This window comes from Taudactylus pleione, unplaced genomic scaffold (genome assembly GCF_031769625.1).
Source record: "Taudactylus pleione unplaced genomic scaffold, aTauple2 ptg000327l, whole genome shotgun sequence".
Taxonomy (NCBI): Eukaryota; Metazoa; Chordata; class Amphibia; order Anura; family Myobatrachidae; genus Taudactylus; species Taudactylus pleione.
Genome location: NW_028284728.1, coordinates 5,876,386 through 5,899,821, shown reverse-complemented (window position 1 = coordinate 5,899,821; position 23,436 = coordinate 5,876,386). Strand labels below are relative to the sequence as shown.

The following is a 23,436-nucleotide window of genomic DNA, read 5'->3' as shown; positions in this document are numbered from 1 at the left end:
GTTATTCATTCTGAAAAGAGAGTTTCTACATCAGGGTCCATAGGGGGTCCACAGGGTTGACCTTGGGGGTATAGCTGGATCTGGATCCATGGGCACCACGCAGTTAAAGCTTTAGCTTCTCCCAGGATGCACTTGGGTCCGTCCTCCTCTATACCCCGCCCCCGGCCACAGCACCTCAGTTTGAGTTGGTGCCCGGCCGGAGTAGGGTCACCTGCGCAGGGGGGCTGCAGGAGCAGCCCCCAAAAGCTTTCTATTTTTTGAAAAAAAAAAAAAGAGCCTGTTAGATTTTTATTTTAAAACAGAGGCTCTAGTGTGGCAGCGACGGGCTGTCTATGCAGACGCCCACGCTGCCGCTCTCCTTCCCCGCTGGCGCCGCGACGCCAGTACTGCACTGGGGATCGCGGCGGGAGGCCAGAGTCCGTACTAGCCGGACTCTGGGTCCCTCCCTGGACTGCTGCCGGAGTCGCCGGGGACAAGGTTTTGCCTGCAGATGCAGTCCTTTGCCCCCGGTCCTAGGGGACAGACCGGGGGCCGCTAGCGGTGGCGGCGGGCTCCCCCTCTGAGGAGGAATAACCCGTGGGACCACTAGACCACCAGGGATATATGGCAAGCGGGATGCCGGCAAGCCCTGGGGTTAATATGCTAGCCAGGGGAGGAAGCCTTCCCTGTCAGCGGCTCCTCCCCTCAGCTCAGCGCGCCTTTCAGCACGGAGTCTGGCGTCGCTGAGCTGCAGATTCCTCGGCCACTCCTCCTCTGAGGTCTCCAGCGGCCATTTTCTCACGGTGGCAGCGCAGATCTTCAGGGAGCACGCGGACCGGTCCCCCTGTGTACCTCTCCCCTGATTAAGGACAGCGTACACAGCACTATAGCCCTCCCAGACACTGAATCTGGGCAGGTTGATTGTAGTGGAAAGGTGCAGTGAGTATATCTTCCTGCATGGTATGTGACTTTTGCTAGTGCTGCCTGTCTGTGCTTATTTTCTACTTACTGTCAGCTTATACCTATCCCTTTACTTCTCCTACAAGCCCTACAGGTGTGTGGGGGAGGGGCGTTTCTACTGACCTCACTTATATAGATCACGTATTTGTGAGGTCCGTCACATACAGTTGTGTGCTACTCAGTGCCATATTGTGGGCTGTTGTTCAGCACACCGGTGAGTGCGTTTTACTTCTACCCTGGTGTCAGATATATAATATATTCTGTCATGTCAGACGAGGAGGTTGAGCGCTCAGTGGCTCCGGTGTTGGCCTCCTGCGGACGCTGTTCTGCAGGAGTAGATAGGGAGGATTTGTCACAGGATGGCCTGTGTAGTCGATGCCAGGTGGCTCCTGGCCCATCCAGACCTTCTCTGGCGCAGGAACCACCGTGGGCGATGTTTTCTCAAGTGCTGGTGTCTATTGCGGACCGTCTGTCGGTCCCGACTGCTCTCCCTACTAGGTCGTTGTCCCAGCCGACCATCCCCCATTCCCCGGGTGTCCCGCAGTTATTGCGGAGTCCTCCTGGGTCTCAGTCGGTGGGTCCCTATGCGGGGTTGCCTATGTATATGCAGGCTTCCCCTGTGCCGCAGCAGCCTGTGGTACCTTTTCAGGCCCCTATGGTGACTCCTCCACCCTGGGTGGATGTGCTCTCCAACTCCGTGCAAAATTTGGCGGCCGCTTCCTCGGCTTTTCAGTCAATGTTGCAGACTGACATGCCTTCTAGGATTTCAAAACACCCACTCATGACACGGGCTGCTCAGGTATCGGACTCAGAGGGTTCCTCAGATGATGGGGAGGTCCCTGATGACACTGACTCGGACGCCTCGGTCCAGGAAATGGATACCAAGTCGTCCATTAATGTGCGAGCACTAGTTAGGGCGGTGCGAGCTATTCTTCTTATAGAGGATGAGGCACCGGTTCCTAAGTCGAAGTTTCCTAGTTTCAAAAAAACTAAGGTGGCTTCTGCGGTGTTTCCCCTGTCGGATCAGTTGACGGATCATATGGCGGTAGCTTGGCAGGCGCCCAGTAAGAGATTCCTTCCTCAGAAGCGGTTGGCTTCTAATTACCCCTTCCCTGAGGCACATTGTAAAAAATGGGAAACTCCACCGGCGGTGGATTCCCATGTCACCCGTTTAACTCGGGGCGCCACCTTACCATTACCGTCGATATCCTCGCTGAAGGATCCCACGGACAGGAAAGTTGAGACTTGCTTAAAGTCTATTTACTCCCTCTCCGGGGCGGTGGCCCGATCGTCCATGGCCATCTCCTGGGTGGCCAAGGCCATTGAGGGGTGGGCCAATGCATTGGAAGATACCTTCCCGGACGACGCTCCGGATGTCCAGCGGGCGTTGTTGGAACAAATGAGGGACGCTGCTTCTTACATTGGAGAAGCTTCTTTAGATGCTAGTCTGCTGACCTCGCGGGTATCGGCTGCAGCGGTGTCTGCCCGCCGATCCTTATGGTTGCGGTCCTGGAGAGCGGACTCTGATTCAAAGAAAGGTCTGGAGGCCTTACCTTTCAATGGGGAATTACTATTTGGTCCGGACTTGGACAAAATAGTGGACACCCTGGCTAAATCCAAGTCGGCCTTCCTCCCTTCGGCGGCACTGCCTGCTAAGGTTTGGAGTTCGGCTTTTCGTTCCTTTCGGGTTCAGGGTAAGGCGAAAGGTCAGTCCTTCCCGAGACAGTCTGCGAGTAAGACGGCCTCTAAACCCAAGAAGCAAGCCTGGAGTGCTCGGCGCCCTTCTTCCAAGCAGGAAGATAAACCTGCGGCCTGATGGGACGGGCCTCCCTCTGGGGGACCTCAGAGTGGGAGGCCGACTTCTTCTATTTGCCCAGTGCTGGCACAATACCACCACGGATGCCTGGGTTCGAGAAGTGGTCTCCCAGGGGTACGCCCTGTCTTTTCGGCACAGACCACCCCACCAGTTTTTCTGCACAAGTCCTTCTCAGGACAAGACCAAGGCGTTACAGGTTCAGGAGGCTATAGAGTCCTTGCTGAAAGCAGGGGTCATTGTTCCCGTTCCTCTATCACAACGAGGGACGGGGTATTATTCGTCTCTGTTTCTGGTGCAGAAACCCAATGGTTCTCATCGCCCTATCCTCAACTTGAAGTCTCTGAACAAATTCCTCAGAGTTCCCAAGTTCAGGATGGAAACGTTACGTTCCATCATTCTGGCGATGGAACCGGGGGATTACATGGTGTCCCTGGACATCCAGGACGCCTACCTCCATGTTCCGATAGCATCTTCACACCAGCGGTATCTGAGGTTCGCTATCCTTCAACACCACTATCAGTTCCGGGCGCTACCCTTTGGTCTCTCCACGGCACCGAGGGTGTTCACGAAGATTATGGCGGTCATGGCCGCACATCTTCGGAACCAGAATGTACGGCTGCTGCCGTACCTGGACGACCTCCTGTTGCTGGCGAGCTCCCCGGAGGTACTGCTTCAACATCTCCACCTGACGATCGCTTGCCTGCAAGCACACGGGTGGTTGATAAATTGGAAAAAGTCCTCCCTGATTCCATCACAGCGGATGGTTCATTTGGGAGCCCTGCTGGATTCGCGTCAGCAAAGGATCTTCCTGACTCCGGAAGAAGGTCGCCTCCCTACAGCTGCGGATACGCAGTTGCCTGAGCCGTTGCCGCCTGTCGGTCCATTCGGCTATGAGAGTTCTGGGGTCCATGGTGTCGACATTCGACATGGTGGAATTTGCCCAGTTCCATTCCCGGCCCCTGCAGGGGCTGATTCTATCAGAATGGAACGGGTTACCTCACCGGATCCGCTCTCAGGTGCTGGTGTTGTCTCCGGACGTTTGGCTATCTTTGGCTTGGTGGCTTCAGACAGCTCATCTGGTCGAGGGGCGCCCATTTTGGATCCCGGACTGGGTCCTGCTCACGACGGATGCCAGTCTCCGGGGTTGGGGGGCAGTGACCGGCTCTTTGTCGCTTCAGGGTCGTTGGTCAGCGGAAGAAGCACTTCTCCCCATCAACATCCTGGAACTGCGGGCAGTATTCAGGGCCCTGCAGTCGTCCGGCCCCGCTCTTCACGGAAGGGCGGTACAGGTGCAGTCCGACAACGCCACCACGGTGGCGTATATCAATCACCAAGGCGGAACTCGCAGTCAGGCAGCGATGTCGGAGGTGTCTCGTATCCTGACTTGGGCGGAGGGTCACATTCCAGCGATCTCGGCGGTCTTCATCCCCGGAGTCCTCAATTGGGAGGCGGACTTCCTCAGCCGTCACAACGTGCATCCCGGGGAATGGTCGCTTCACCCAGAGGTGTTTCAGCTACTCGTGGACAGGTGGGGACTGCCGGAGCTGGACTTGATGGCCTCCCGTCACAATCACAAGTTGCCCGTTTACGGGTCAAGGACAAGAGACGCAGGTGCAAGTCTGATGGACGCACTGTCCGTGAAATGGACGTTTCACCTGGCGTATCTGTTTCCTCCGATATCCCTGCTTCCTCGGGTTCTGCGGAAATTCAAGCAGGACGGCGGCATGCTCGTGCTGGTAGCTCCGGCGTGGCCCAGACGTCCTTGGTACTCCGATCTCAGGAGCCTCTCCATCGACGCTCCGTACCTTCTTCCTCAGCGTCGGGACCTGTTGTCTCAGGGGCCCTGCCTTTACCCGGATCTGGGTCGGCTGTCTTTGACGGCGTGGCTCTTGAGACAGCCGTCTTGAGGTCTCGGGGCTTCTCCAGTTCGGTTATTGGTACCATGCTCAGGGCACGCAAGCCTGCTTCAGCACGGATTTATCAGAGTGTGGCACACTTACTTTCAGTGGTGTGAGTCCAGACATTATGATCCTCAGGTGTTCCGAGTTTCTAGGATCTTGGAATTTCTTCAGTCAGGATTGGATCTCGGCTTACGCCTTGCATCTCTGAAGGTTCATGTGTCCGCCTTGTCCGTGTGGTTTCAACGGCGGATTGCAATACTACCAGACGTTCACACCTTTTTCCAAGGTGTTCTCAGGATCCAGCCTCCCTTTGTGCCTCCTGTGGCTCCTTGGGACTTGGCGGTGGTGCTACGGGTCCTGCAGGGTCCTCCGTTTGAGCCTCTTGAGGCGGTGGAGCTCAAGTGGCTGACATTTAAGACGGTTTTTCTCCTGGCAATTGCTTCGGCCAGGAGGGTGTCGCCCTCCTTTCCTGATTTTTCACCAGGACAGAGCGGTGCTCCGCACTCGTCCTGAGTTTTTGCCCAAAGTGGTCTCGAAGTTCCATATTAATCAGGAACTTGTTGTGCCAGCTTTTCAGTCCCCTGATCTTTCAGCTGGTGAGACTTCCTTAGATGTGGTCCGGGCGCTTAGAATTTATGTAGACCGGACGGCTTCGGTTAGGAAGTCTGATTCCTTGTTTATCCTCTTTGGTTTTCACAAGAGGGGTTGGCCTGCCAACAAACAAACGTTAGCCCGTTGGCTTCTTTCTGTTATTTGTGAGGCTTATGCACAGGAGGGCTTACCTGTGCCAGCCTCTGTTAAGGCTCATTCCACTCGTTCTGTGGGTCCCTCTTGGGCTGCTAGACGTGGCGCTTCTGCTGTTCAGCTGTGTAAGGCGGCCACTTGGTCTTCAATTCAAACGTTTTTGAGGTTCTATGCGTTTGACACCTTTGCCTCTCAGGATGCATCCTTTGGGCGCCGGGTACTCCTTTCAGCACAGGAGCGTCCCCGCCCTTAGTTGTACTGCTTTGGGACATCCCCAAGGTCAACCCTGTGGACCCCCTATGGACCCTGAAGTAGAAAACAAGAGATATGGTAAGAACTTACCTTTGTTATCTCTGTTTCTACGAAGTCCATAGGGTCCACAGGGCGCCCGCCCTGACGCACCTGGCTTCAAATGGGCTGTTTGGCTGGTCACCGGTTTTCCGTCTCCCATTTCTGTGAGTATGGTTTCTTGTGTGTTCCAGTCTTCCTTCTCTCTGTTTAGTCTCCTCCTCCGGCCTTGGCTGCTTACCAACTGAGGTGCTGTGGCCGGGGGCGGGGTATAGAGGAGGACGGACCCAAGTGCATCCTGGGAGCAGCTAAAGCTTTAACTGCGTGGTGCCCATGGATCCAGATCCAGCTATACCCCCAAGGTCAACCCTGTGGACCCTATGGACTTCGTAGAAACAGAGATAACAAAGGTAAGTTCTTACCATATCTCTTGTTTTATTGGAATCTTAGCATCACCTCTAACTGCAGATACAGGCAATTACAAGTGTGTCCTCCCCATTATATCAACAAACTGTCCATCTAAAAGGTAACATAAATGACCAACGCATATAGTTGTGGGGACTCGTATAGGAAAAGAATTCAAGAATGGACAGATCAAACTTATTGCTATTTTTAAGATAAAAATTGATATATTCAATTGGTCGCAATTTTTTTTTTCAATTGTTGCACCACAAGTTTTTCTTGCAGGCGCAATGTTTTTGCTATTCAGTTGGGCGCAAGAATTGCTCCTACCATAATTTTAATAGGAAATGACTGCAGCTTTTTTGTCGCATGGCAGGAGCAGGTGCAAAGTTGAGAAAAATCCCTATTTCAAGGGAAAAATACCAGGATTTGGTTCCAGAACCCCTTGGACGCCTCTCCTAATGACTAATTAGGCAATTGGTAGTTTTCAATTAGCCTAATTGGTTCACTTAGTACATGTAATTTTTGGGATGAAAAAGGTCTTAAATTACCCGAACATCAACTTTTTATTTTTTTTTTAATGGGAAGAAAAAAAAACTTTTTTTTACAAAACATTTTAAGTGATCTAAGATTACCCCAAATTCAACCGTTTTTTTTTTGTTCAACTTTTAAGTTTTATTCTCATTTAATTTCACGAAAGTGTTTGCTTTTTATAGTTTTTTTTGCACAAATCAGCCATCAAATTTTTTTTCCTTTTGGGCAGTTAGTAACATCTATACTGATTTGCACATTTTTTTTAAGGTTTTTGCTGGAAATACTGTATTACTGCAGCTGATTTTTAAAAAAATTGATAGCATGGGAATCAGGAGTGCGCATACCCGTGTTGATGAAAAAAATGGTTGCACCTTCTGCAGTAATTGTCCCCGCAAAAAGCTCACGGATAATTGAATTTGCCCCAAAATAGTAACACCCTCCCCACCCCCCCACACCTTTTAAAAGCAATTAAAAGTCCAAATTGAGCGTATACAAAGCATGAAGTGACTATCTGCACTGTCTTCATAGGAGTTTCCTGCTGCCTCTTCAATTCGAGATGCAGACATTAGGTCATTTACAATGTCGGCAATCATCATGTCGACACTACAATGTCGACAATGTTGGAATGTCAACGTGTAACATAATATTATAGCGATACTGACCGACGCAGGATCATCCGGAAGTCACCGCCAGCTGTCCACTGGACTTAGAAGTCACCATTGGAGCCTTCACCTTAGCCGAAGCAGTCATACCTAGACCATCAGGAACGTTTGGTCAACATTCTAAGCATGTCATTTCATCAGTGTCGACATAATAAATGTCAATGTGGTCAATGTCAACATGCCATTACAACCGTGTCGACATGATGAATGACTACATATACTGAAACCCTTCAATATGCTGTTCTCGCCCTTCTAAATTGCAAGGGATATGAGAATTGGGGCACTAAAGACTTTATGGAAGTGCTCTGTATGCAATGTGGATGATGCCTCTTATATGAGATACAATGCATACAGTATGTTAGAAACCTGAATTATATTTCAGTCCAGTATAAAATAGTACAGTAAGAATATGCTTAGCGGTATACATTGTGTATCTATAACGGAAACCTCAAACCTGCAGATATTCCACATTCATTGTATCGCGTTTCGTATTACACAGATGATTTCACATACTGTACATACCGCACAGGTCAGTGTACAAATCATCCCTGAGGAAGCAAACTCATTGCTGGGTGAAACGCGACCCATAAAGTAAAGGGACTGGACAGAAAATGTAAATGTTTTTAGTGGGTTCGGTATGATTTACCGCCGGCCCCCCTGGGAGCCCTAAACCTAACCCTCCCCCCCCTTCGATCGGGATGCCGGGCGCTGGTCTCCCGGCGTCGGTAAAATGACAGGCGTCTAGATTTAGACGCCTGTCATTTTTCCTTCGCCGGGATTAAGTAGTCGGGAAGCCGGCGGTCAGCATTGCGTCCGCCAACTTCCCGAACGTATACTGTTTTTTAGTCTACATCTCTCCTTGGTATTAGGCTATAAACAAATGTAGAGTTTACAGGGATACAGAAAATTATGATGGCTGTGAGTTTATTAAGGTACCTATAACTTCTTTATGTTGGAGGGATGGTGGTCGGGGAGTCAACCCAGGTTTGTCAGTGCAGTGCGTATGAAGTCTGCTCTGTGCTGATATGTCTACTGCTATTAGTTGTAGCAACATGGAAATGCAATCTGAAACAATGAGATCAATCTGGAAACGTGTTTGTGTTGGAAAATGTTAAAGTAAGAAGAATTCTGTAGGTTACTGCCTGTATGCTACAGTGTGTGACAGCATCAGGAATCTGACTGTCATATTTATACGTTAGCACTTAGTAGGAGGTTGGTTTTAGTCCCCCTCATACATAGTAGTAAGATGACTCCACAATATAACATTTGGAATTGTGTCCCTGACCCGGTGATGCCACAGAGGCTTTAGGAACAAACACATACAGTATGTTCTGCTGCATCCTTACAGACACTGAAGCAGAAAATCTTGGACTTCCTGAACCCGCTGACTGTACATCTGGGGGTGCAGCTCATTGCAGCCGTCGCTGCTGTCTGGAAGAGGAAGAGGTTCAACAAGGCCCTGAGTAAGGCCAAGGTGAGGAACAGCAGTATGTTAGATGATGCGTATTGCTCCTGTCTTGGAAGGGCCTCGCTGGCCAGTATCCGTCTTTATTGGTGTATAAAGAATAGTGTGAATGTGCTTTCTTGCTGTGTATAACTCTGGGCCCAATGCTGCATTCATTTCCATCTGTCAGGATTAGCTGCTCTTGGGACCCCCTGCGTTGGCTGTAGTAGTGTGCAGGGTGTTCTGCCCCTCAGTAGTAACATTTCTCATGCATCCCATAAAGTGCCCTTAAGGTTACCTCATATACTTTTAACAGGTACTTCAGCCTTTAAGTATAAACTAAAATAACAGCTTAGTATGTAGCAGGGGAAAGGAGATTGTTGGAGGGGGGTTGTACAGGTAGTGGGAGGAGGGGCGGGCACTGCCTATTTTGACAGTCCCAGGCCCCACAATTTCTGATGGCAGCCCTGAGTATTGGAAGTGTGCATTGGGTCCTATAAGTAAGGACAGTATTGGAAGCGTGCATTGGGTCCTATAAGTAAGGACAGTAATGGAAGCGTGCATGGGGTCCTATAAGTAAGGACAGTATTGGAAGCGTGCATCGGGTTCTATAAGTAAGGACAGTATTGGAAGTGTGCATTGGGTCCTATAATTAAGGACAGTATTGGAAGCGTGCATGGGGTCCTATAAATAAGGATATTATTAGAAGCGTGCATTGGGTCCTATAAATAAGGACAGTATTGGAAGCGTGCATTGGGTCCTATAAGTAAGGATAATATTGGAAGCGTGCATTGGGTCCTATAAGTAAGGACAGTATTGGAAGCGTGCATTGGGTCCTATAAGTAAGGACAGTATTGGAAGCGTGCATTGGGTCCTATAAGTAAGGACAGTATTGGGAGTGTGCATTGGGTCCTATAAATAAAGACAGTATTGGAAGCGTGCATTGGGTTCTTTAAGTAAGGACAGTATTGGAAGCGTGCATTGGGTCCTATAAGTAAGGACAGTATTGGAAGCGTGCATTGGGTCCTATAAATAAGGATATTATTAGAAGCGTGCATTGCGTCCTATAAGTAAGGACAGTATTGGGAGCGCGCATTGGGTCCTATAAGTAAGGACAGTATTGGAAGCGTGCATTGGGTCCTATAAGTAAGGACAGTATTGGGAGTGTGCATTGGGTCCTATAAATAAAGACAGTATTGGAAGCGTGCATTGGGTTCTTTAAGTAAGGACAGTATTGGAAGCGTGCATTGGGTCCTATAATTAAGGACAGTATTGGAAGCGTGCATGGGGTCCTATAAATGAGGATATTATTGGAAGCGTGCATTGGGTCCTATAAATAAGGACAGTATTGGAAGCGTGCATTGGGTCCTATAAATAATGACAGTATTGGAAGCGTGCATTGGGTCCTATAAGTAAGGACAGTATTGGAAGCGTGCATTGGGTCCTAAAAGCAAGGACAGTATTGGAAGCGTGCATGGGGTCCTATAAATAAGGACAGTATTGGAAGAGTACATGGGGTCCTATAAATAAGGATAATATTGGAAGCTTGCATTGGGTTCTATAAATAAGGATAATATTGGAAGCGTGCATTGGGTCCTATAAGTAAGGACAGTATTGGGAGTGTGCATTGGGTCCTATAAGTAAGGACAGTATTGGGAGTGTGCATTGGGTCCTATAAGTAAGGACAGTATTGGAAGCGTGCATGGGGTCCTATAAATGAGGACAGTATTGGAAACGTGCATGGGGTCCTATAATTGAGGACAGTATTGGAAACGTGCATGGGGTTTTATAAGTAAGGACAGTATTGGAAGCGTGCATTGGGTCCTATAAGTAAGGACAGTATTGGAAGCGTGCATTGGGTCCTTTAAGTAAGGACAGTAATGGAAGCGTGCATGGGGTCCTATAAGTATGGACAGTATTGGAAGCGTGCATTGGGTCCTATAATTAAGGACAGTATTGGAAGCGTGCATGGGGTCCTATAAATGAGGATATTATTGGAAGCGTGCATTGGGTCCTATATATAAGGACAGTATTGGAAGCGTGTATTGGGTCCTATAAGTAAGGATAGTATTGGAAGCGTGCATTGGGTCCTATAAGTAAGGCCAGTATTGGAAGCGTGCATTGGGTCCAATAAGTAAGGACAGTATTGGAAGCGTGCATTGGGTCCTATAAGTAAGGACAGTATTGGAAGCGTGCATTGTGTCCTATAAGTAATGACAGTATTGGAAGCGTGCATTGGGTCCTATAAGTAAGGACAGTATTGGAAGCGTGCATTGGGTCCTATAAGTAAGGACAGTATTGGAAGCGTGCATTGGGTCCTATAAATGAGGACAGTATTGGAAGCATGCATGGGGTCCTATAAATAAGGATATTGGATTCGTGCATTGAGTCCTATAAATAAGGATAATATTGGAAGCGTGCATTGGGTCCTATAAGTAAGGACAGTATTGGAAGCGTGCATGGGGTCCTATAAATGAGGACAGTATTGGAAACGTGCATGGGGTCCTATAAATGAGGACAGTATTGGAAACGTGCATGGGGTCTTATCAATAAGGATATTGAACAGCAGAGTCTGTGGTTGTCTGTGTCCTGATATGACTGTAAGACAAAGCTGGTTCCTTCCCTGATACTTCCTGCAGATCGTGCCGGTGCCCAGTGAGTCCCAGATGACGCTGGTTGACCTTGTGTGCGCTCTGAAGACCCTGAAGACAGACGCGATATTGCAGCTGGTGAAGGAGGTGGTTAAGAAGCCGCCACAGATAAAGGGAGACGAGGTATTACTGGTGTAGAGTCACTCTTCTCATTTCTAATGTTCATTTACCCCACTGCCCTCATTTCATTTGTTTCTTTTTTTTATTTCTTTAGAAGTCGTCATTAGTGGACATCCCAATGCTGCAGTTCAGCTATGCGTTTATACAAAGGTAACAAGTCCAGGAAAAATGTACTTGTGTATGTCTTCAGCCACCTAACAGTCAGTGTGTGGTTACTGAAGCAGTAGGTGTATTTGGTTAAATTATGCACCTAAACAACTGACAGTTAATATCTAATGTTATCTACTCTTAAAGGGGACATTATCCTAAGGCAGTGGTGGCTAACCTTGACACTCCAGATGTTGTGGAACTACATATCCCAGCATGCCTTGCCACAGTTTTAAAATGCCCTAATAGCAAAATAGTAGCAGTGCATGCTGGGATATGTAGTTCCACAACATCTGGAGTGTCAAGGTTAGCCACAAAGGTCCTAAGGTATTCTAATGTTCTATTCAATGTGCATTTTTAATGGTGTGAAGTTGCGTTCTATGGCCTGTAGGTGGCACTATGTCTCTCTCTTGACTGACTAATCCTCTTCCTAGACAGCATCTTAACTATCACACCATAAAATACGCAGGTCCTGCCTTTATCAGTATAAGGCATTAACACATTATTATATTGTGCCCACTTATTGTCTCAACATGTATCTTTATTTATATAGTTTTACTTCTAATAATAATTTATGTGTAAATGTCAATTCCATTACTATGTTTCCCATCAAAGAGGAGGAACATCAGAGTAGGAATTGGAATGTTTGGGACTGTTACTTCCCTCTTAAAAGTAATAGTGGTCTGACCATAGTCCGGGGCACATTAAAGGTTGCAAAAGAGGGTGATCTTTTCTGTCTCGCATTTTCCTATATGTCAGATTAGCTTTGTTTACGCAGAAACCTATACCAAATTTTCTCAGTGCATCCTGCCATATCTCTGAGTGTCTGTCCCACATTTTTAGTTTTCAATAAATAAACTACTAGCATTGTATTATACAGCAGACCTCATTTATTTTTAGGCCTTGGAGCCGTACTCTTAAATATGAAGTTATTTCATTATACTGCAGAGATTGGAGCCAGAGTTACACATATGAGACAAGAGCAGGGTACCCAGCACTCTACAGAAAGCTATGCCGGCCGGGCAGGGCTGGATTATAGGCAGGGCAGCTCGGGAGGTCGCCATGGGGCCTCCACACACAGGGAAGGCGGGGGGCTGTGCAAAATTTAACAGGTGCCTAAAGAGTTGCCCTAGCATTGTCGCAGGCAAGATGCAATTACACAGCAGGGTGGAGCGGGCGTGAATCAGATGGCATTCTGGGTCTTCTTCAGATCTGCTTGCAGTTTGAGGGATTGTTAGCCATTACACATGTGTGAAAGCCGCACTGCGCACGCGCATTGATTGTTTTGCGATCGCACAGATGATTCACTCGCAAAGTTGGTGACAGGTCGTCAGCGTTTAGGGGAGGTAACGAGGTGGTTTGCATGCGGATCTGAATCGGGTCCTCTGTACTGTGGGCCTGATTCAGATCTGCACGCAAATGCCATCGAAGCTGCTATATGTCACGGATCGCAATAGCAATAATTTGCTAATTGACTCACCCGTCATTAGCGGTTAATGGGAAATACCTCTGAAAGCATCTCACATCCGCCGCTCATACACAAAACCAGAAACTTGGAAAACATTGACCGCAGATCAGGCGGCCATCAGGCTTCTTAGTAAGTCTAAGGTGCCGCAGACACACAGAGGACTCTCCTGCTGCCAGCAAGGACACAGCAGCTAATTTATGGACGCCTTGAAAACCGCGTTTTAACGCTACCGACACGCCTGCGTGATGGGTACTTTATCTCTCTCCGAGGCTTAGTGCATCTACCCCACTGTCTCTGTATTACTGTGACGTGTGTTATTCCACTCCTAGGCCTGAGTAGCATAGTCCACAGTAATGGTCACAGTGCAGCAGACTTTCAGCTGTTATCTAATTTATATCAACCCAGGACATGTGTGCTATCATCTGCCAAGTGACTGCCCATTGTTATCAAGATCATCAGAAACTTGCTGATGCCAACCCACTTAGGACCTGTAGGCTGACATCTTTCCATTCCCCGAGGACCGGGGGAATTCTGGGGTGGATAGAATAGAGATACTTGGGTTGGCTAGTGGTGCTATGCTAAAAGGACTAGTAAAAGGCATGGACTGCTGTGAACCATACTTGGAGGAGCAGCTGATCGTGGGTAACATCTTGTTGCACTCTACAAGTATCAGGTCTAAGCAGTGGTATGTGCCCGCCAGAAGCTGGGAAACATTAAGATAGACCTCGGCCTAACTGGCAGCTCATGGAGATGGACAGCCTAGTGTTCCGAGACAAGGGAAGAACCGATGGAACTAAAGAGATAGATAAAGTGATGAGTACTGTTTCAGAATGTATATGGATCTGACTAGCTACATGTTTTCAAGTATTGCTGGCAAAGTGGGACTTCGAACTCTTCAATGAGGGACGATGTTGCCAGAGACGAAGATGCTGATTTGGTCTGAACTCCAGCAACATCCATCCAAGGACCAACCAGGGGCCTGAACTCCGGTAACTCTGCAGCCAGTTTTTCCAGCATTGATGCTGATGTTGGGACTTCTTGTCACTAAAGAGTATGAGCTTGCGGGAATGGAGGCAGTACTGAAAGTGCCTGTCCACTGGCCTGAGCCTCGGGAGAGTGGATCTGCGAGAGTAGTGGAATCAAACACCCAGAGACTGGGATACAGAGACTTCACACATCTATCGAAAAAAAACACAGACATAGATTTGCTCCTGCAAATGTTTGAAACGATGGTGAAGGCAGTCTACATGGGATTGAGGAGGACTTCTGGCTCCATTACCTTTGACCGTGCCAGGCGGGTACATTACTGGGAACATACAGCTCTCTGAGGCCTTGGACTTGTAATCGGTTTAGGGAAATATGACCAGCACCACTGGATCAAAGTCACGCAACACAGAATAGGTCCCAGCAGGATTACATGGAGTTCACAGCTCAACTGCGGTTGCGCCCAAGACCTGGTAAGTATACAACATTGCATATTAGAGCAATTTGTACAGGAGGTGCTGGCAAAATCCGCAAGTAGGTGTTGGATGGGAGATCAGAGAACACAGATCAACCCAGAGGTAACCGATGCAGATGGAGATGGGTGCAGGGAAGTGAAAAGCATCATATGAGCCTCCCAGGTTGAGGGAAGGAAATATTCTAAATATTCCAGTGCCAGGCATGAGGGCTCGAGGATTGGAGCTACAGTATCAGATCACCCAACTTGTTTTAGCTGCCAGTAAGCCGGGCACATCCAGCAACCTTGTCCTAATGCGAGCAAGATCACAGGATCCGACCCCTAACAATCGGCCATAGGTATCTTCCGGCCACCCACAGGTCCGTGGCTGGGGACTTCCTCTCTGGGGGAGCACTGGAGCTGAAGAGCAGGTGCGGCGGGGGGAGCACAGAGAGGGCCGCACCTACCTACACTCCAGCAGAGGTTACAGCAAAACTCTGCATAAGCAATGCCGGAGCATTGCATCTTTACCCAGTTGAGAAGAACGGCTGCCACTTAAGAAAGTAGTGCCAACTAATGGTGCCAACGGTCTTGCTATATGTGCTGGATATAATCCTCTGTATATGTTCAGGTTCTGTATATAGACACCCTAGAGAAGTACTTCTGCCTTTGTTCTATTTGCTGGATGTAATCCTCAGTATTTATATAAATAATTATTCATTGATCAAATTACAATAAGTTTCTGAAAACTCAGGAGAGATTACCTGCTGTGATAGTTGAGCGGTTTTGCTTTTATTTGATGTGTTTGTGACTGATTGAAGTCTAGATGGCGGCCCCTGATGATGTGAGTCCAACAATATATCACAGAAGTTGTGCAGCGCGGGTCTGGTGTTGCAATGTCTCCTCCAGGGCAGGTTTATTGCAGTTCCGTTTTGTTTATAAGTTGTTAATTGAGCAAATGGTGTGTTTTGTGACTACTTTTGCGTAAGTGAAGCTGTTTATATGGGGCCGCGCATGGAGTTGCGGAGGTGCTAATGCTTGTACTGTCAGATGGGGGGAGCTGGGTGTGCCAGGGGAGTAAATTGCTGGATATGGGGTCACACCCACAAGCGGAAACAATACTTGGCCTGCATTTCATGGCTTGTTACTATGCTATAATGTCCCTGCTATACTAATGCATGCTTGTTACAGGCTCTCACCAGCTGACATGCAGGAAAACTTCCAGCCGCTGCTGATGCTGCTTAAAGACTCTGTTCCGCTGAATCTGGCTCCACCGGGATTTTTCCTGCTGTTAAGGTAGCTCCCAATACTGTTACTGATTTTGATATTATTTTCATCCCCTCATATACAGTACCGTTATGTATTACCTGTGGTGTCTTTGTACTATGTTGGAAACACGTGATAGAAGTATAAGACGTGTTTATTTTAATTGAATGTGTGCATAATATTTTCTGATTTATAAAGCCAGAGGCAAGTTAGGCTGCATGGTTCTATAGCAGTAAATTCATATGGAGCAGCTAACAACTACAGTATATCCCTAAGGTAACAGTTATACATAATAAAGGACAGAAGTTCTCCCTTACACTTTATCATCTGTCGCCTAGACTACTGCAATCTCCGGCTTTGCCTTCTTCAGTCTATTCTTAACTCCACTGCTCGCCTCATAATCCTCTCCAAAAACACCTCTAAGACCCACCTCTTTGTCTCCTCCCATCAGCATCCTGAATGACTTTGTAACCAGGACACCGAACCTAGAGAACAAGAAAGATCAAAAGGACCTTCAGGTGAAATATAGTAAATCCCATCTGAAATAGCACAAACCTATATTTACCATTTCCAATGCAATGGCCAAACTAGTTTAAAAACTTGGGGGAATGTAGAACATGATAAATGGCTCTGTTATTCTGATAACTGCTGTGACCAGGTTATTTAGAGACAGGAAAGTCTATATTTACAAAGCGGCGGCTTACAAAAGGCTTTTCAGTGAGTTTGAAGTGAAGATTTAAAGCAGCACTAACATTAGGGTGAAGCACGCCAGACTTTGCCCTTAATGTTAGTGGTTCTCTAAATTTTCACTGCAAACCTGCCAAGTAAGCCGCCACTTCACAGAAATATAGCCCGAAGAGAGAGAACAAGTGAGATCGAACCAGAAATAGAGAATTTAGTGCTGTGACAAGACCCTTATGGGCATACTGTGTGGGTGGGAAAGAGGTAATCAAAATAAAACACCCAAAATTATATTGCACCCGCACTGTTACACCCATCATCCTGCCAACATTAAAATTAAGCTCAAGCTGATGTAGGAAGTCTTTAGTTACTCGTTTACGTATCCAAAGAAAGCAATCGCAAACAAATTGTACAACAAAAAAATTCAGTGCACATATGTAACCTTCTAAAGACCAAGCCTACTTGACATGTAAATTATTTAAGAACACAATGGAAGAATGTTATTAATAGGAGAGCAATATAACAAAATAAGTTACAGTGCTCATTAAATGGAAATGGTGATGACCAATTGACATAGATAAATATAAATGCAAAAGTAAATAATCGTCATACAGAAATATCAATGGCGACAAAAAATTGACATACAGTATGGAAATATCAGTGCAAGACAGCTTCTTTATATTAACAGAAATAAAACACAGAAAAAGAAACACTGCATTTCTTTCCTTTCAAATAGACCGCCACCTAGGACAAGGAGAGAGCGCTTGGACTGTTTTCAGTAGTAAACTAGTGACCATAAACTAACCATTTCTAAAGTAAATTCATCAGTTTTCAAATTTGTTTTTTTCTTGCCCTTAAGCCTTATCCGTGACATCGTGAGATTTGGTGGTATGCTAATAGGTTTTACAGACATTTATGGTCGTTCATCCAGGAACAGTTCTAGAAATAGGCTATATAAATATTTTTACCCTAATTAAGTCAGTTGAGTTTGGTATGATACTTAGCACTTATGCATATGAAACATGATTATATTATATTGATTCCTTGGGGAGGCGCATTATCCTAATAGATTCCTTATGGGGTAATGTATATATCATTGAACGCAAAATTTTTTTTATGAGAATACTTTAATCCACTGTGTTTCCTAAAAGGAATATACACTAATCTGGTGACCCCAAAAAGGGTCCTTTCTAGCCAGAGGCATGTCAAGCACTATTGGTTTACAGATTAGGGTTGTCTGCCCATCTATGAGTTACACCAGGCATATCAGAATCAAAGCCCAGTGATTTGCTGGACGTCATGTTATCTAAAGCACCTTCAGATTTTAGGATTGACCATGACCACAGTAATAAAGAATATCATTTGTCAGTCTGTCCCCGTTCATCACAATGAGTCTGATCATTTCAGGAAGTGACTCAGAAGATCCTGGAGGCGGTGGGGAATGTGGCCGGGTCGTCCCTAGAACAGACTAGCTGGCTGAGCAGGAATTTGGAAGTTAAGGCCCAGCCGCAGGTATCTTTGGACGACACAGATGCTGATGAAGATCTTTATGGTAAAATGATGGCTTATTCTGTAAAATGAGAATAAAATGTAGTGTTACTAGTTCTGATGTAATATAGGATCTGCCAAAGATGTAATACTCTTAATGTACATTGTTTTCCTACAGCGGTGCAGAGACATAAGTAGACATTATAGCACCTGGGGTAAAAAGGAAAACTGACGCTCTCAGCTTTAACCAAATCAACTTTAAATATTATTTTCTCTGCGCCTCCCTTCTGCTTTGCGCACTGTATTCTTACTGATAGAGGGACATTTCTCCAGTTTTACTAATGGCAGCCCTGATTGAGAAGCAGTGCCAAACGGAGACGTCTTTGTTGCCTAAAAATAGATAGGCAACATTCTCACTGGTATTGGTTCAGCTCACAAAATGGCCACCTCAACAGATAGGGCAGCCGGTGCTCCTAATGTAACCGAGTGGTGTGGTGGGCTCATCCACTGAGATCCTGCTGGAACTGAAATGAATATACCTTCGGTATGATCGGTATCAGAGCTTGGAGAACTTTGTAAGCAAATGGAGTGCTTTTGAGGGGATGCCGACAGAATGCCAACTGCTGGGATTCCGGCGGTCAGAATCCCGACGCTGGAATCCTGACACTTATCAGGATCCCAAAGGTAAGTACTGGGGTTGGGCTTTAGGCACTAGGGAGATGGTTAGGTTTAGGCTGCAGGGGGAGGTTAGATTTAGGGTACATGGAGAGAGGGTTGGTTTAGACACTAGAGTTAGGTTAGGAGTACTTACCCTAAAGCATCGGCATTGTGAGCTGGTCGGGATCCCGTACCCGTCCCCTTTTGAGTGTTAAGAGATAACTATTTTAACTCAAAATTAATGTATTAAATGCACAATTTAGGTTTATGTAGAGATTGATGAGTTCCATTATACTGAAAGATTCTACAAGCAATATTAATCCAGTACTTAGTAAAACAAAGATACAACGAGGAGTGCAGGGCCGTAACTAGGGGTGTGCGGCCAGACCATCCGTCTTGGGTGCAAGGCCTTCCTTGACCCGGTGGCACCTATGTCGGGGTGCTTAGAATGGCACCATACTGCTTGGAGAGGCACCCAGCAGTTTTACGTGCCGGCCCCAGACTCATATCCGTGCACGATTGTCGTAAACAGCCAGCACAGGGCATGAAAGTGCTCTGTTACAGCTCTACAGGATAGGGAATTGTTTTGATGTTTTTATTAAATAAAATGTGTGCCTGCTACAGGCTCATATATTCTAGCACGATTCTTGCCATTTATAATTTAACCACTGGAGGGCACTGGTCTTTTGTAATCCTGCACTGATATATAACCTCGGCTAAGTAAGCAATTAGAAAGCAAGGTAAAATCATTTTCCCACACATAAGCCTGCTAAATAAAAAACAATTCCTATTTAAATCAAGTGCTGAAACTATTAGTCCTGCTAATTTTGCCTCGAGCTGAGAGCTGAACTTGGCGGGAAGATCCGAGCCAAAACCGAACCGTTTAAATTTCAATGTAGTGGACTATAAGCATGTGTTATAATGAAAACAATTTTGATAAATCCGTGATAAAAAAATTTGTTAAAAGATATATAAAATATACAGGATATAATATAAATGAAGTAGAGGGAGTGGCCCAGCTGATCATAAGGAATTAGGAACATACTGTAGTTCTATAGCCGCTGTGTTGTGAGTTGTTATTGATCTGTACACTTTCTCCTACAGAGGATAATGCCGCAGCTCAGTCGTCCATGGTTTCTGCCTCCGCTCCGTCTGTCTACAGTGTTCACGCTCTGTCAATGCTCGCGGAGGTGAGTGCTGTTCGCTCTCAGCCCAAGTGATGATCTGTGCCCCCTCTCCTTCACACCATGACCATCCTTCACACCACGACCATCTCTGAAACCATAATTTGTACATCTGTGTGTTATCCTACATTTATTGGTAGCCTCCCCCTCCTCCAGCAATAAAGTCTGAGCACCCACCATTCTTGAGACATTAATGGTTAATTGTCCTGCCACACGAGAAGCCAAAAAATAGATACTCTTAGCGCACAGTCTCAGCCAGCAGCGCTGAATTCCAAAATGATCCTGTCAGCCATGGAAGGCAATGATCCTGAGACCCTGGAGAGTCTCCCCTGTCCTTCTGCTAGATCAGGGATGGGAAACCTCAGGCCCGGGGGCCGTATAAGGCCCCCCGGAATCATTTGGTCTGGCCTTGAGCTTTTTTCTGCTAGGCTCATCTGTATAGCAGGTTGCCTAGACTCGCACCCTGCAGCCAGAATCTATGCAGCAGTCCTTAGGACAATTCTGATGGTCACACTGCTGCCCTTACAGCTCCACGGAGCATCCTCTGGATTCTCCGGGCATTGCTGTAATCACCGGCGATTGTGGTATACCCCCCGTGTGACATCACATGGAGGGGGCGTGGCCCGCAAATAATGTTATATGTATCAAAATGGCCCTCGGCAGAAAAAAGGTTCCCCACCCCTGTGCTAGATGAATGACAATTTACCTTTAAATATTTAGGGCAGAATTCAATTGTTTACGTGGTCCGGATATCCCATCTAAAATGACAGGAGATTGCGGGCCGCTATTCAATTGCTGCCGTTTTTCACGCTGACCGCGCCCAAAGTGGTCGGGTTTAGTTGCGTAAAGCAGCTACCCCTGACCAAAGTGCTGGGCGCGAAAAGGGATGTTTGGGCACCCAAAACAGGTCACTTTTTGCACATTTCAGCTCGTACCCCGCTGGGGTTGCTGAAATGGAGCGCTGGCAGCTGATCGCGCCCGACAGGAGCAACAATTGAATAGCTCCGTCGGGTAGAAACAATTGAATTCCGCCCTGTGATTTGAGTGGCTCATATATCTCAGTGCCCTGTTTTGCCACTACAAAGTCTTAACTTTGATGGCTTATTCTCGGTGCTTTACATTTACAATTTTAATGACTGTACATCAGTTTAACAGTAGTGACGCATTTCGCTTTCAAATATGTCAGAGATGTCTGTTTCCTATGTAATAGAAAATAAGAGTCTTTTGCTAGTGAAATTAGCTCCGTGCTGAGAGCGCATTCATATTTGTACAACTATTTTAATTCTGTCTATAAAAAATTGCCATGCACAACAAGCAGCTTATCAATAGTGTTGATGTAGGCCTTATATTTCCTATGCATGATGCATAATTCAGCTGTTTAAATTTTCATGATAAGAAGCAGAACTATAGTATGGAGGAGCAAACCCTCCCCTGCCAGAGACTATAGAGCTGCAGGAAATGTCTCGCCTTAATGAAGCTCCCTCTAGTAGTGACCAGGCCACGACTGCTCTCATAGTAACCAAAAGGAAGCCTGTGATTTTGTTAAAAGTGCAGGCTGCTACTTATCGGTTACTATAACAGCAGCTATGGACTGATCAGTAGAGGGAGCTTCAGTAAATTGCTTCATGTACATTATAAAATGACACTCCCTTATGCATGAGCTATGGTGATGACACTTTGTTTGCTCTTCAAGGAATATTAGATCTTCAACAAATGTTTGCGTTTCATTTCTAAGGTGATGGTTCTGTCACCTGTAGATAATAGAGGCAACCACCATCTAGGCTGATCTAGTTGTCAGGAGCATACAGCCTATACGTTCACTAGGAACCAGTGATGTCACTGAGGGACGAATCATTGTATCTGAGACCTGAAGGCATGCAAACTTTGGCTCCTGAAGTTCCATCCATTACAATAGGAATGTAACGGAACATTTTCTAGTATTGTCAGTGTTGTTACAGAGCAGAATATAGTACAACTACTCTACACTATTTCTACTTCAGGGTCCATAGGGAGTCCACAGGGTTGACCATGGGGGGGGGTATAGCTGGATCTGGATCCACGGGCACCACGCAGTTAAAGCTTTTGCTGCTCCCAGGATGCACTTGGGTCCATCCTCCTCTATACCCCGCCCCTGAGCCACAGGCACCTCAGTTTTAGTTGGTGCCCGGCCGGAGTCGGGTCACCCTGGGCAATGGGGCTGCATAAGCAGCCCCTAAGCTTATTTTTAATTTTTAAAAAGATGTTCATTTATTTTTACTCTTCAGAGCGGCAGCATCAGACTGTCCATCTGGACGTCCACGCTGCCGCTCCAACAACCCCGCTTGTGCTGCGACGCCAGTACTGATCTGGGGATCGCAGCGGGACCCCGGAGTCAGTACTAGCGTGGCTCCGGGAGCTCCCACTGACTGCTGCCGGATTCTACGGGCCAGGTAAGCCGCGTGCAGCGCATCGCGCTGCGTGCGTTGGAAAAATGCAGTCTCTCACCGCCGGTCTCTGGGAACAGACCGGCGGCACTAGTAGCGGTGGCGGGCTCCCCCTCTTCAGGAATACCCCGCGTGTCCGCTGTACCACCAGGGTATAAGTGCTGGAAGGGAGCCAGCGTCCTTGGGGTTAATTACTAGCCAGGGGAGGCAGCCTTCCCCGGTTTAGCGGCTCCTACCCTCAGCCCAGCGCGCCTTCTCTCATGCGTGCTGGCGTCGCTGAGCTGCTTCTCCTACAGCCACTCCTCCTCAGAGCTCTCCGGCGGCCATCTTCTCAGTGGCAAACGCAGATCTCACAGGCGGTGCTTGGACCGGTCCCCCTGTGTACCTCTCCCCTGCGAAAGAACGGTGTTCGCAGCGCTATAGTCCTCCCAGACACTGAATCTGGGAGGTTGATTGTAGCTAAAGGTGCAGTGAGTATTTTCTTCCTGCATGGTATGTGACTTTTGCTAGTGCTGCCTGTCTGTGCTAATTTTCTGCTGACTGTCATCTTATACCTATCCCTTTCCTTCTCCTACAGCCCGCAGGTGTGTGGGGGAGGGGCGTTTTTCTATGTACCTCACTTATATAAATCTAAGTATTTGTGAAGTCAGTCACATAATGTGGTGTGCTACTCAGTACCATTTTGTGGGCTGTTTGTGTTGCATACTTGGGAGTGCGCAGGTGTTATACACCTCACCTCTTCTCGGTGATACATATTTATTGCAAATTTACTGTGTCATGTCTGATGAGGAGATTGAGCTCTCCGTGGCTCCTGTGTTGTTTTCCTGCAGACGCTGTTCTGCAGGGGTTGATAGAGGATTTATCACAGGATGGTCTGTGCGGGCGGTGCCAGCTGGCACCTGGCCCCTCTAGACCCCCTACGGCGCAGGATCCTCCTTGGGCGATTTTTTCGCAAGTGCTGGCATCAATCGCGGACCGTTTAGCGGTCCCGACTGCAGTCCCTACTAGGGCGTTGCCCCAGCCTACCATCCCCCATTCCCCGGGTATTCCGCATTTATTGCTGTCTCCTTCCGGGTCTCAGACTGTGGGTCCTTATTCGGGGTTGCCTGTGTACGTACAGTCTCCCTCCTTGACGCAGCAGTCCATAGTGCCCTTTCAGGGGTATCCTCAGGCGGTTCCTCCA

General features: G+C 47.3%; 1 protein-coding gene across 2 annotated transcripts in view; it reads left to right on the top strand.

The window, feature by feature from the left end:
* The window catches only part of DOP1B (DOP1 leucine zipper like protein B), a 176,758-nt gene that overhangs the window by 129,071 nt on the left and 24,251 nt on the right, over positions 1–23,436 (top strand). For both annotated transcript variants that reach the window (XM_088443167.1, XM_088443166.1), the window contains exons 22-28: positions 8,635–8,760; positions 11,370–11,504; positions 11,596–11,651; positions 15,746–15,850; positions 16,272–16,338; positions 17,909–18,053; positions 19,751–19,836. In XM_088443167.1, coding sequence (XP_088299293.1) covers positions 8,635–8,760; positions 11,370–11,504; positions 11,596–11,651; positions 15,746–15,850; positions 16,272–16,338; positions 17,909–18,053; positions 19,751–19,836 — 720 coding nt within the window. The remainder of the gene's footprint in view (positions 1–8,634; positions 8,761–11,369; positions 11,505–11,595; positions 11,652–15,745; positions 15,851–16,271; positions 16,339–17,908; positions 18,054–19,750; positions 19,837–23,436) is intronic.